The 13,728-nt window shown below is 40.3% G+C and overlaps 1 protein-coding gene across 5 annotated transcripts in view; it reads right to left on the bottom strand.

The window, feature by feature from the left end:
- Positions 1 to 1,902: 1,902 nt before the first annotated feature.
- CDC42BPB (CDC42 binding protein kinase beta) overlaps positions 1,903 to 13,728 on the bottom strand; it is a 93,177-nt gene continuing 81,351 nt past the window's right edge. For 3 of the 5 annotated variants that reach the window (XM_051769470.1, XM_051769471.1, XM_051769472.1), the window contains 8 exons: positions 10,830 to 11,426; positions 7,756 to 7,853; positions 7,560 to 7,644; positions 7,285 to 7,405; positions 7,074 to 7,191; positions 5,860 to 5,968; positions 5,697 to 5,767; positions 1,903 to 3,652 (listed from right to left, as the gene is read on the bottom strand). In XM_051769470.1, the coding sequence (XP_051625430.1) occupies positions 3,521 to 3,652; positions 5,697 to 5,767; positions 5,860 to 5,968; positions 7,074 to 7,191; positions 7,285 to 7,405; positions 7,560 to 7,644; positions 7,756 to 7,853; positions 10,830 to 11,426 (1,331 nt within the window). In that variant the 3' untranslated portion in view covers positions 1,903 to 3,520. Of the gene's footprint in view, positions 3,653 to 5,696; positions 5,768 to 5,859; positions 5,969 to 6,097; positions 6,137 to 7,073; positions 7,192 to 7,284; positions 7,406 to 7,559; positions 7,645 to 7,755; positions 7,854 to 10,829; positions 11,427 to 13,728 lie in introns of those variants that run through there. The other 2 variants (XM_051769473.1, XR_007900144.1) reach the window with 2 other exon arrangements.

The raw sequence follows: 13,728 nt of genomic DNA, 5'->3' as shown, positions 1-13,728 counted from the left end.
CCAGTAGCCTGGCATACAAGAATGCCATGTCTCTTTTTTTCCTTTTTCTTTTAAAATAAGCTAGGCAAGGTTTTTGGTCAGGATGCATGCAACACCTTCCTTTAACTAATACTTTGCTTAACTGCACCTCAAGGTGCAGTGCAGTTCCCACAGTCATCTCTTCCCTCAAACACTTTCCTGCTTCTCAAGTGCTTTAGGCTTGCTCTTAAGGTTTTTACACATCTGCTCTCTCCCAGGGATGCCCAATCTGGTGCTGTGCAGAACAACAAGGGTGCCTGCACCTCCAGCATTTCCATGCTGAAGCCCCCCTGTGACTTCCCTGAGTTAAACACTTATCCTGCAAAGATAAAGTGAGTGTTTACACACACCCCTCCAGCAGATTGCACCTATTTAGGAAGCTGTTTATTCTCAGCACATCTGTTCTGTAGACAGAGGTGGTGGCAGATGAGTTTAGGTCTAGGGTGGCAAGAACACCATGATGTATTCCAAAATACGCAGCTTCGAGGAGAAGGTCTGTGCTAGAAGTGATCAACTTGTTCTGGTGAGTGGTGTGCCCATCACCCCAGCTTTGGGACCTGATGTAATGCCTCTGTGAAAATGGAATGAGCAAAGGAACTGGCAGAGACCAAATTATCCTCATTCCTTGCATAGCTCAATTCCTCACTTTTGATCCTAGACTGGTAGCCTCCAGGGATAAGAAAGCGCATTGTCAGAAGACCATTTCACATCCTGAATTTCTGCATTTCTGAAAGTTCTCCTTAGGGCTCAAGAGGATTCTTTAGGTAACCGGAATCAGAATCCTCAAGGGAACAGATGATTTGCAAAGGCCTGTGGTAGAGGACTTGGGAAGGAATTCTGCTTGGCCAGACTTGAGGGAAGAAAAAAAAATGAAAGAAAAGAATAATGTATTCATATGAGCAATTAATTTATTTTTCTAGAAACGTTCTCCTGCTTAAATTATAACCAAGCCCTGGCACTGCTGAGTGCTATGATTTAATACCCCCATAATTAAAGACTTTGTTGTCATCCTAAGTCCTCACTGTGCAGAGAAAAATCAGCTCAAGAGCAGGAGAAATCTTTTTTAAAAGTCAAAGGCTGATTAGCATGAATACTTGTGAGAATGCTTCCGGCACACAGCCTCAAACCTCCTGTCAGCTATCACCCCATCCCCAGGATGGGATGGGTGCACTCTCCCAAGCCAACCTGCCCCAGTCTGCCCAGCTAGGTTTGGTCAGGCAAGGAATAGCAGGGTCCAAAACACCCACTAAGGCCTTCTCTGTTAAGGGTGAGCCAAACCAAGAAGCAATTCAGGCACTCCATTATGGGTGAGGGATGTTTACCCAGAACACACTAGAGAAGATATTGCTCTGCTCTAGTTACAGTGGGCTCTCTGATGCTCAAATACCAGAGCATGAAGGGAGCTTTAAAAAAAACCACCCTATATGAGGGGCGGCACCATTCACACACCAATCCTTGAAATGTTCCTAAGCCTTTCTTTGGGACTACTGCTTTGACAACAAGTCAAAAATATTTATTGTTTTATCACCCTTAAGATGCCTGAATAGATCCTGCAGCCTCCTTACTGTGCTTCAGCCGTAAGGAAGCAGTCACATAAATCGATTAAAAAGGAACTAATAGGGCCAGTGACTCAATGAAATGACAACTCTAACACAAACTGAGGGCACAACATTTTAACACTGTATTCCACCCAAAGGACTTCTGTCTCTCCTGAACATTCATTTACCTGCAGCAACTTGCACCTTTCTCGTAGTGTTCGCCTACAGAGCTTCGAAGTATCTTTCAGTTTATGTAAAACATCCATGTGAACGAAGGGAATTTACCATGAGACTAAAGCAAGTGTCAGTGGCAGATTGTTTTCAGATGTCAAGACAGACGACTATGAACTTTAAAACCTCCCTCTTCTGCTTTATTGACAGGTAAATTGTTCAAAAATGTTCTCACAATTCAATAATTACAAAGACTTAGACTTACATTAAAAAAGTAAAAACCAGAAAACCCCCAAAGCAGTAGTGTCCAGCTCTAACTGAGCCCCTTTATCAAGAATCTGAGAAAAAGAGCAAGTACTGTCGAACACTTAACGTAACAGGATTAAATGTTGACTAGAACACTCAGTTTAAACTAAAGATAAGTGCACGTCCTATACAGTGTTTCAGAAAAGAACATTAGCCATTGGCATATCATTAGCCCATTTAAACCGAATTTTAAATAAGTGACATCCAACTGTCATAAAATTGGCACAGAAGGCACACTAGTGTGACAATGACAAACTGGATATGCCAGCCACGGAATTAATTACAAGCTTTTAATGAAACATGGTCACAAATCCTTGATTACTAAATGTATAATACATGGAAGCATGAGATTAAATATACACGCAAAACATCACTGCACGTGGGCCATCGCAAAATATACAGGAGTGTGTTGTGCATTTTTCTACATGATCAATACTTGATTAATAATCATGGGGTCTTCATGCAGGTGAGGATACAGTTAATGAGAAAAGCAGCACCCCCAGTTACACATCCTTCACGTTCCACTTTGGTAGCCAATAAAGCAGACTGATGTTTTAGTGCGATATAGTCCCTCAGGTCAGGCAGACTTCGAGGGCAATGCGTCCACGAGAAGGCTTGCTAGCTAAACAGCGTAGTGTGTCCTTACACCAAAAAACCCAGGAGAAACAACTTCTCAGGAGGAGATAGGCAGGAACTAGGAGTAAAATTTTTTTTTTTTCACAGCAGTAATTACCAGTATTTTAAAAGCCCTGACTAGTGACTGATGAGGACTAAAAAGCAGGGAATGGGTAAAGAGATAACTGGCAGTAGTCCTATGTACAAGACTAAAAAGTTGGTAGAAAGATAGAAAGACAGTTATGCAGCTGTATATGTAATGGCTAAATGATTTAAAAGGCCACAAAACTATAACCAGCTTTCATTTGACTTCCTGGTGATGTTGGAAACGACCTACAGCTTCCTAGCATTCTCCTTAAGATTTAGGAAACAAACAGTTATGGGAAAAAGGGAGAAGTGTATTCATCTGAGGATGTAACTAGACCTGCTCACATTTCCTATTTAGAGGTCCAAATTCTGTCTAAAAGGATTTCCTGCTAATCAGACATTACATCATTCTATAGAAAAATAATATTCCTGATATTGTAGCAACATTATCAGTATCTCTCTCTATTTCTCTTTCACCATAAGAATAAGACTATTTACTGGTGGCCTTAAATGCTCCTATGCAATAAAACCATGTCACAGCTGTGCAGAAAGGAACCAACCATAGCTGAGCAGTGAACAATTCTGCATAAAAAGCTTGATCGCTATTAGTAAAGAATTTTCTTCATTTCAATAGTTTGTATCTACAATCTGGATATATAATTATTCTTGTACAACACTAGAGAGTCTGTGTCAGTCTTGGCACTAGCATCTGAGTCAGCTTTGCCCTGCTCTTGAATACCATGGAGTAGCGGATGACCGGAGCTGGAATGGTGAGAGCGGTAGTGTTATGCGTCACAGGTTGACTGGTCCAGTCCATCTAGCGTAAGCTGATTCCTATGAGGAGAGTTGGGACTTGGGGGACCGCTTGGATTTGAGCTGTTAGATGGAGTAGAGTGTTTGGTGGAGTCTGAATCAGGCTGTTAACGAGAAACATTAAAAAAATTATGTTTACTTAAAGTGAATTCTTTACACTCAAGAGCTTTCAAAGGTACTCAAAAATTAGGGTGAGCAACACCTACGAAGCAGTGTGCATTACATTAATTTCATAGTTAAACATTCATGCAAGTACTTCCATTATCATCAACAGGCTGTAGTGTAGTCCCAAAGGTGACCTTCTGACGTAACAGGAATTATGGTAAAGTATGTGGAAATCGCTACATCTCCAGCTCCTCTCTGTTAGCCATTGCAAAACTTTCCTGATGGAATGCATCTGTCTGTTCACTGTTGTTCAGAACTTACCAGCCTGCAATTTCTAGGTAATTTTTATAGCCCCAGAGGAGGTTTATCTACCCATGTAAACATGTAAACAATTACAGCCAAATCATCCTCAGTTTGGTGAGAAGGAAGGAAACAAGCATGTGAACTGTCTACAAAACAGCAACAAGCATGTGAAGTGCCCGACAAAAGAGTGAAGGTTGCCAAGAATCAGGCTGGAGATCTGGAAACAGAACAGACTTACTGGATACATCCTACGTCAATATCTAATAAAGACTATCCACAGTTATTTCCCCAGTGTTAGATTAGTTGTTGGATATTTGCCTTCACAGCCTGGTCTCACTTCAACAGGATGGCTGGCAAGATTCCCACTATTTTGGTGAGTTACAACTCTGAGCACTGCACACATTCACAGCTAATGAAACACTGCACAGGAAAAACTGGTACCATTGCAGCAAGTTATTTTCAAGAAAGGGAAATATATATTTAGCAAATAGATTGAAAGGTAACATCCTTCGAGAACACTGTTCACAAGATTTTGCATGGCTTGAACAATAATAAGATCATCTATAACAAGATTATCCTAACATGATCCAGTTCATGCTGCAATAAAGCCAAAAGCTACGGGGAAAAAAGTATAAAGCCAAAAGGTGTTATTAGAGCCTCTTTCCAGTTTCACACTACAATTTTTGAACATTTAGAAAGTCACAAGATATTGTAAGATACACCAAAAGAGAAAAGATTGTAAAAAGTCCCCTTTAGAATCTATCATTTGTGCCTACAAACTGCAAGTATTTTTACAGCATGGAATATAATGGAATTTGGAAAGGATGTGCAGAATAACTAAGTCAACTAACATAGTCCATCATCATCACCACCTTTGAAAATCAAGCCTGTTTAGAGATCCCCATTTTCCTGTGCTTTTAATGGCTTACTGAAGGTGACAAAGGAAGTCAGAACATGACTGTAATCAGAACTCTGGACTTGGGGTGTACTAAGGCATCCTGCAAAGGTCTGGCTTCAGGAAAACATGCTTAAAAATCCAGAACGTTACATGGGCTTGCAGTTGGGTATCAAAAAGCACTAAAAAAGATCTTGATCTAAGCGTTTGTCTCGCAGGACCACTAACACTTTCTTTCCTAACACTTTAATTGCACAGACAGTCCCTCAGGAAAGCTTGGAAGAAGCTACACACATGATAAATCAAGGAAGCAAAAATCATATATCTTCTCTATTTAGATTCAAGAACACCAGTTTTGTACAGCCTGGACACTTTTGGTTTGGTGACTACTGGCATGTACTCTTACTAAAACCAATTTTATATATTTTAAAATATGATTTCTTCTCAAGTTACATGACAAAATGTCTTCCTTAAGGCAGCACAGAAAATTACTTAACGAGTCATATTACTTTGCTATTCTATGCTAATAGCACAGAGAACAATTTTAGGAGCTTTGAGGACATTTCATCAATTAGTCAAATTTGCCTTGCCTATAAAGCTTAATCCAAGACATAATACTTCTTAAAATATCACCATAAAAAGATCTTTTCACAGCTTTGCTTTTGTGCTGGCATATCTAACTTTCAAACGTATATTAAAGGCTGGAAAAAAAACATTTGTGGAAGGAAAACATCTCCATAAACGTCTCTATGAAATATTTCCTAGGAAATGTAATTTATTCGAAAAAGAAAACAACCTACGTCAACAGGATATCACCAGTCTTCCTTTAACAAAAGCTATTTTACCTCTTTGTCAAACTCCTGGTCAGGGTCGGACATACTTCGGGAAGGCATGGCCACTCCCACATCACTGCCACCTGGAGGGAATAAAGGAAAAAAGGCAGGTTTACACCTCTTGTTGATGCCACAGATTACAGTGCAGAACTGACAAGCTGCCTTCCAGCCTTACTTGATGAGGGCCACGAGATGTAGGTTTTGTTTCTCTGCTGCTGCTGCTGCCGTGAGAGGTTTGCTGCAGACGGACAGGTTTTTTCATCCTGTGCAGGAGGTAGGACACTCTACAGTTGAGATGAAACACCTTGTTAGCCAGCAACAAAGGCTATCCAACGAGAAGTTGTTACTCATGAAAACTTTACTGTGCTTTTGAAGCTATTACAACCCAGTGTTGGTAGAAAAACTGAACTTACTTGACCACATCCACATATTTTCAGTAACAGACACAAACCCTGAGAAAGACAGAGAAAAAACTAAGCCCCATAGCAGCCACTAGAACCTGTCAGCCAGCAAACCCTATATGAAGGGGCAGGGACTGTACCAACAGCTCTGCTTTCCTTCCTCCTCCTGCTGAAAGAACAAATGCCATACCCACATCTGGGCTATCTGAGAAAGACAAGAGAAAGCCTGACTAACAGCTATGAAATGGAGGGTACATACAGAATGTAGAAATGTACCTTCACACTTGCCTTCCCCTTGTGGACTTAACACTAAAATAGCTCACAAAATGATGTATTAGTTAAATACAAAATAAAATTAATGCTAGAAAGCACTGCAACTCACATGCATTTTAGTTACCTCCACAGCATTAGTTTTTTCCCTCTTGTTATTGCTCTAGAATTGGCAAAGTGCCACAAGCATACCATTCCAGTTCCTAACAGTTTGTAGCTACTCCTACCCTTGCTAGGGAAGCAGAGGAGGGACAGGAAGAGGAAGAAAGCAGAGGGGAGCCTTGCAGTGAGGAATGGTCACTCTGGAGAGAGAATTCAGCAGAGATAGGGCTCATGTGATAGACGTGCTCAAAGCCTGTTGGAGGTGATATCAAGAGCAGAATGTCGAGAGGATGAGGGGAAAGGAAATTCATTCTGTTATTTTAAGAAGAGAAACGAGAAAAAGGAAGGAGGAGAGACGGATTATTTACAAAACTACTAACAAGCTCCTGGCAGTGATATCTGTTTCATTCAGTGTCTCATTCATAAGCCAGCTAATAGTATTTCCTTGCACAGGATTTAGAAGCATTACACAGCAGGAAGGTTCACCTTTCTCAAAAGGCTTTAAAGAAGAATTTGGTACAGAGATAATACTTGAAGCCCATACAGCTCATCTTCACAGTTTTTGTGATCAAGAACAAATGCACATATATCTCTCTCCCTTTAAAATGTATTTTACCAGTGGGAGGTCCATGAGAACTTGCATTCCATCTCCTGGTCCCATATGAGCCACGTGGTTGAAATTTGTTGGGTTAGAAATCATCTTTGACCTTAGCTCAGGGTCTCTAAGCATTTCCCTAAAAGAACAGAGTGATTTTTTTTTAATAAGCATTCCCAGTCTCTGCATGTCATCATACACATTAAGTTATGTGCCACAATTAAATTCTTACCGCCTTTGTTGTAATCGCTCTTCCTCAGGAACTTTAAATACAAATCTTCTTTTGCTCCTGGTTCGAAGCATTTGCTTCTTGCTGTTGTCAGATGTTTCTGGTACACTGAGGCCAGCTCCTGCTGTAATACCACAATGCCATTTCACATATACAGGTACACACTGACCCAGATGTATCCAACACAAATTTCATCCGATGCAAAGGTAATAACACGGTTAAATTTACTCAGTTAGCTTCATATCAGTTCCCCATTTCTCCCCTTGCCCTTTGCTCACCTGCAAACTTGTTCTTGAAATATATTAGTCTTGGTGGCTCGCAGTTAAGGAGGTTCAGTGTGCCATCCATGTTTAATGGTCTGATCTGTTTTGAGGAAGGAGATAGCGAATTAACTCAAGCCCAGCATACACCATGAAGAAACATCTCATTTGAAATTAGCCCAATTAAGTTCAATATTCAAGGAAAATTACTTACCCTTCGCAGGCCAATAGTCTGGACCCATTCCATAGTGTTAACATCAAATACATCAACACCATACTCGCTATACACTGTTACATAAGAAGAATTGCAACCTGCACAGATTAAAAACAAACAGAAAACCCTAATGTCATTTCAGTAGTCCAGATCTGACATATATTTGAGCAAATTTCAATACTTACAAGTTTTCCACTATGTGTGAGACACATTTTAAAACACTGTTTCAAAGCCCCAGTTTCAAATAGAATTTTTTGTGATAATAGACTTGCTAATGACAACTACCAGCATCATGGAAAGATTTTCCATGTATTTTTAAAACTTCACGTTGCCATTTCATGAAATTGCAAAATGGCATCTGAAGTTTTCACATGCATACAAATTTGCTAGGTGGTAGGAAGTGAGCAGCTAGCTTTTCTATGGATTACTTCATTTCGGAAGCAGCAAACTAACGATACATCTGCTGTGTGCAGAGGAGATGAGAGGGCCACCATCTGTGAGCTGGGTCGTGAACTCATGATGCAGATCTGTTCTCAATTTCCTTCCTCTTTTGCCAACAATTATCTAGCTTTAGATATTCATGTATGGGTGCTTTCATCAGGTTAACATAAAAATGTCACAGTGCTTAAAGCCCATAACTCATTTTCTTTTCAACTTTTTTTTCTTAAAGCATAAAAGGCATCAGCAGACAACTTTATTTTAGGCCGAAAGAAAAGCGGAGATCTCTAGAGCTTCTGCTCATGTAAAGGCTGTGTTCTGATGTAAAGAGCAGTTACTAGAAACTTATGGGATTTAATAGAGAAGAGATGCTTCAATAAGCAAAATGAAAATAACCCAAAAGGACACTAAACACATCACAAAATCTTCTTAGAAAAACTGAAGTAAGGTGTAGTGCTAGTATTAAATTCATTCACACAAAGCCTTGGACAGCTATCATATATATGTATCACAAAAATAATTTATGGTCAAGTATTTATTACAGGGGGTCACAGTTGGCTTGGATGTTCAAATCAAAGGAGAGAACCAAGCATCAGGCAGAAACACCAGCTGCTTCTGCCTGACCAGCTTGTAGCCAAGGCTGGCACTTGCGAGTCAGAGCTGATGAGCTAGACCAGATCTTGACTGGTTCCCAGTGAGACATGTCAGTGTCTGCACTGGGCTTGCCCAGGCTACAGCCTGGAGACCTGCTGGCTCCAATGCTTTGCACTAGGCTGCACTTGAGCCAAGCAGCCCCACGACACCTGCACTGACTCAGCACAGAATCAAGCTGGTGTAGCAGCAACCCAGACAGGCCACCCGGGATAACAGAGCTGTGCGAATGCAGCCCCTGCCCTCTCCATGTGTGAGGGCACCAAATGCCCCAGAGACAAATTCTCTGCTGTACCCTTAAACCTCTGTACATGGTGCTTTACCACAGTAGAAACCATAACAGGGGGAGAATCAGTTCCACTTCAATGATCTCTCCTATGAAGGCAGATTGAGAGAGTTGGGGTTGTTCAGCCTAGGGAAGAGAAGGCTCCAGGGAGACCTTATAGCACATTTCAGTACCTACAGGGACTACAAGCAAGCTGGAGAGGGACTTTTTACACAGGTATGGAGTGATAGGATGTAGAGTACTGGCTTTAAACTGAGAGTGGGTTTAGATTGGATATTAGGAAGAAATTCTTTCCTGGCAGGCACTCAAACAGGTTGCTCAGAGAAGCTGTGGAAGAAGCTGCTCCATCCCTGGAAGTGCTGAAGGCCAGGCTGGGTGGGGTTTTGAGAAACTTGGTCTAGTAGAAGGTGTCTCTGCCCATGGCTGGAGAGTTGAAACTAGATGATCTTAAAGATTCTTTCCAACCCAAACCATTCTGTAATTTTATGACCTCTTGAAGGGAAAGTTAAAAAAAGCCACCATCACTAGTGACAGGCACCAGGACTGAGGATGGAGGACAAGCCTAATGAAAAGGGAAGTAATCCAGGTTCCTTTGGCAGCGAAAAATGTTGCTCTTTCTACAAAAACAGCCCTAGGCCAGTGCCACTCAGGATTGCACATACAAGAAGGTTATAACAAACACTTCTAATAATAACAGACAAGACCATTAACTAGCAAGTCTAGTTTGCTGAAATGCAAAAAACTGTAAAGCTGATTAAGGAAAAGGAAACATTAGTTTTAGCTAATGGTGTTTTAAAGTAAATTTGCCACTACATTGTTTCCTTGGGCCTTTCCTTCAGACTTCTGTAAAAAACTAGGTCAGTGTAAAGCAAGCAAACAATTTCAGTCCAAGACAATTAAAATTAAACAAACTGCTATTATGGCCTGGCCTGATCAAACCAACATGCACCTAACTCCTTGTTGCACTGTTTAAACAAAAAGCTATTTCTTGCCTTTGATCATTCAAAATTTTTTAATTGCTATTTGAGCTCCAAATAGGAATCCCAGTTTTATCATCACCTGCCTTTGACTACTGAATACTGAAAAATGCTCTGCATGTAACCTCTATCCTACCTAGCTGATAAATCAATGCTCCTGAAACATGCAGAGTAGTTGAAAAATTACCCTCCACCTACACTATTTTTGGAAATTCTCCCCCTAAAAAATAAAGCCAAAAGGAGAAAAAGTACTACCAGTTCTGCCAAAAAATTAGTACTTTTACCTCTTGTTATCTTCATGAACCTTTAGAGTTGCAGTTACATTTCTTCTTCAGCTTTCTATTGTACTTTGAGTACAGGACACAGAAGACATCCTACGGACAACTAGATATTTACACTCTCTAGGGGAACAAAAATCTTTATAGAATTTCACAGACAGGTAGTCTTGCACTGTCCTGCATCCAGGATTACTGTCTGTAGAAATTATTTTGCATTCTGCTATTTATTCTCTGTGTCCTGAACAAGACAGAGCTTTTCTTGCAGCATCCAGGATCTCCACATCCAAAACTACCATCAGGAAGAACTTATGTGTCTGTTAACTCACCGAAATTTAAACTGTAGATATTCAAAGACAAACCGAAGCAAAATTGAATACAATGCTGACTATTTTTAGACAAGTAAAGCAGCAACAGGGATATGGCAACAGAAAAACATATACATACTACAGGCAACAGGAGTTGCAGGCCACATTAGTTCCTGCATGCGTGACCTTCGACCTTGCGAATCGACGTATACTCCCATATGGCTGAAGCAAAGCAGGTATTCCTCATTACTGAGCTCCACAGCACAAAGGGCATCAAAAGACTGCTGTGAGAGGAAGATAAGCGAGGGGTCATTAGGATTTACCAGGTTTATAGATTGTCCATCTCCCTGGATGGTCAACAGAGAGAACCCAGACTGGTAGCCAACACAGAGCTTGTCCTTGAACACTGTCATCCACTGTACAATTCCCGGAGCCTGAATTTCACTGAATTTTTTGTGGAAAGGTTTAGTTCTGTGAATTTCATAGCAAAAAACCTGTCGCTTGACAGCCACAAACAAACAAGTAGAAGAACTCTTCTTTAGTGTTCCAGTTGTAATCAATTGGCAGCCTTTAGTTTCTGCAAGCTTAATGTCAAAGTTCCCTTCTGACCCATCCAGAGAGGCCCAGGGGTAAAGGTGGACGTGATGGTTCCGACCACAGATGAGGATGATAATTTTCTCTTTGGGAGCAAGCTCTATCTGGTACACCTTCTTGCAGTCAGCAGCTCGGACTATCACTGCAAAGGAAACAAGAGATGCCATAAGTTAAACAGGAAAAAGCATCAGGCCTGGAAACACTGCAGTATTACACAGTGATGTCTGAAAACGAATCTAAACACAGACATGTACCAGGTGAGGAAGAGCACTTATTACATGTGTTCAATCTCTGTTATCAATTCAGAGAGCAAACAATGAAGCAATTTATAATTTATTGATAAAAAGTCTCAACAACACTTTGTGGGAAAAGGATGCTTAACATGTGGGATAAATGGAGAAATTTTTTTATATAATTTTTATATAATATCATGTGTCCAGTGTCAGATACCACATTTTCTAAAATGGGTCCCACCTTCAGGAAAACATCGGCATCTTCAGTAAATTTTAGAGGAATTCCAAATTAGCAGAATACAATGAGAAGAAATATAAAGTATTTAATGCTGATAACTGAGGAAATAAAATGCAGGCAGATCTCTCAGCCAGATAAGAAAGCAGTACAGTAAGTGAGTGTAAAACACCTATATGGAAAGGCAAAAAATGCTGTGATGGGGAAAGGATAAGAAGGAATGGGTTTAAGCTGCAGGAAGAGAGGTTTAGGACAGGCACCAGGAAAAGCTACCCCACAGCAAGGACTAGTTAGGCTGCCAATGGCAGCTGGGGAGTTTCACTGTTTGAAGCATTTTTTTAAAGCTGGGTTAGAGTCAGCTAAGGGGGTTAGGTACAATGTGTTCTTCTTTTGGGATCGTGGCTGCACAAGCACTTTCAGGAATGCCATGAGTATTTCATGGAGTACAAATAGATGGGAAATACTAAGGTAGGAAACATAATAATCATAAGCCATATCTATATCAAATTATAACTCATTTTCTGTTAGCTGAATGCATTAAAAGTATTTGTAAATGATAATTAACAAAAAAAAAGGAGAAATATTAACTGGAAATTATATGCCATTTTTTCAGTAATAGTTGAGTAACGTAGCCAAGTTACCGAATTCTGTAAACTTGGTAACAAGACTTTGGCTGTTTAGATCACAAAGCCAAGTGCTGTTGTGGCATCCCTCCACTTGCACAAACAGATGATATGTCTGAAGAAATTCTATGAAATAATCAGCTGTTGGAACTTTGCCAGAGAGAAAAGATTTTTTTCTAGCTCCAGCTCTAGCTTATTTGTCAAGAATTAAGTGGTCTTCTGACCAAAGATCTTTGATATAAACATCTGGCAGTTAATTAACACTGAAAATTACAAATGCCATAAAATGAAAAAGAGATTACCATTCATAAGAATGCTATTAGCACACAGAACTGGCCATAGAAAACTCCTGCTAAATATCATTTACCTTTAAACCAAAATTGACAATTCATTTTCACATTTACACATGACACGGTGATGCAGGTAATTGTTCCTTTATGAAATAACCTTTCAAATTAGACGTACAATTTTCTTTAATGCAGGAAGCTGTACTGGAATCTCTGGAATTATCTGCATCTCAAGTTATCTTTATATCTAACTACTCAGAGAATGGTGACCACTGGAAGCTTACTCAAAGGAATGGCATTCATTACTCCTAAAAAGAATTTCAAATATGTGCTGTCTCCATGTATAAAGCAGTTTCTCCTGGAACTGGGAAATGTCTTATTCTAAACAAGATGAAGCGATAACATTTTGCTTTTTGACTTAAAATTACATCCCTGATGTAATTTAATTTTGGAAGTCAAAGGAATTAAAAACCTGTATTCATTAGTCTACTTTTACATTGAAATAGAAGTTTTAGCATGACTAAAATCCCGCTTTCAAATAGCCACATACTAAGTCACGTTGAAAAAGGAAATCAAGGAAATCACTGATAAGACCAGCCCTCAGGAATTATAGAATCACAGAATCAGCTGGGTTGGAAGGGACCTCCGAGATCATCAAGTCCAACCCTTGATCCAACACCGCCGTGGTTACTGTCTGAAATTCAACAAAGGGAAGTGCAGGGTCCTGCAATCTGGAGAAGAACCCCAGGCACCAGTACAGGCTGGGGGCCAACCTCCTGGAAAACAGCTCTGTGGAGAACAACTGGGGGACACTGCTGGACAACAACCTGTCCACAAGCCAGCAGTGTGCCCTTGTAGCCCAGAAGGCCAAAAAAATCCTGGGATACACTATGAAGAGCATCACCAGCAGGTCAAGGAAGGAATGGACACTGTGAGTCTTCAGAAAGAACTTCAGACTACACTAATCCCATTTTTCCTTAAGCAGAAGGCAAAGTGCACTAAGAACAGGAAGGAAAAAGCAGGTTCAGGATGAAGCATGGAGTTAAGGAAATAGATGATGGAAGGG

This window comes from Manacus candei, unplaced genomic scaffold, assembly GCF_025592945.1.
Source record: "Manacus candei isolate 608988 ecotype Guabito, Panama unplaced genomic scaffold, ASM2559294v1 h1tg000109l, whole genome shotgun sequence".
Taxonomy (NCBI): domain Eukaryota; kingdom Metazoa; phylum Chordata; class Aves; order Passeriformes; family Pipridae; genus Manacus; species Manacus candei.
The sequence above is the reverse complement of the archived record's forward strand: the minus strand, read 5'-3'. Positions and strand labels throughout refer to the sequence as shown.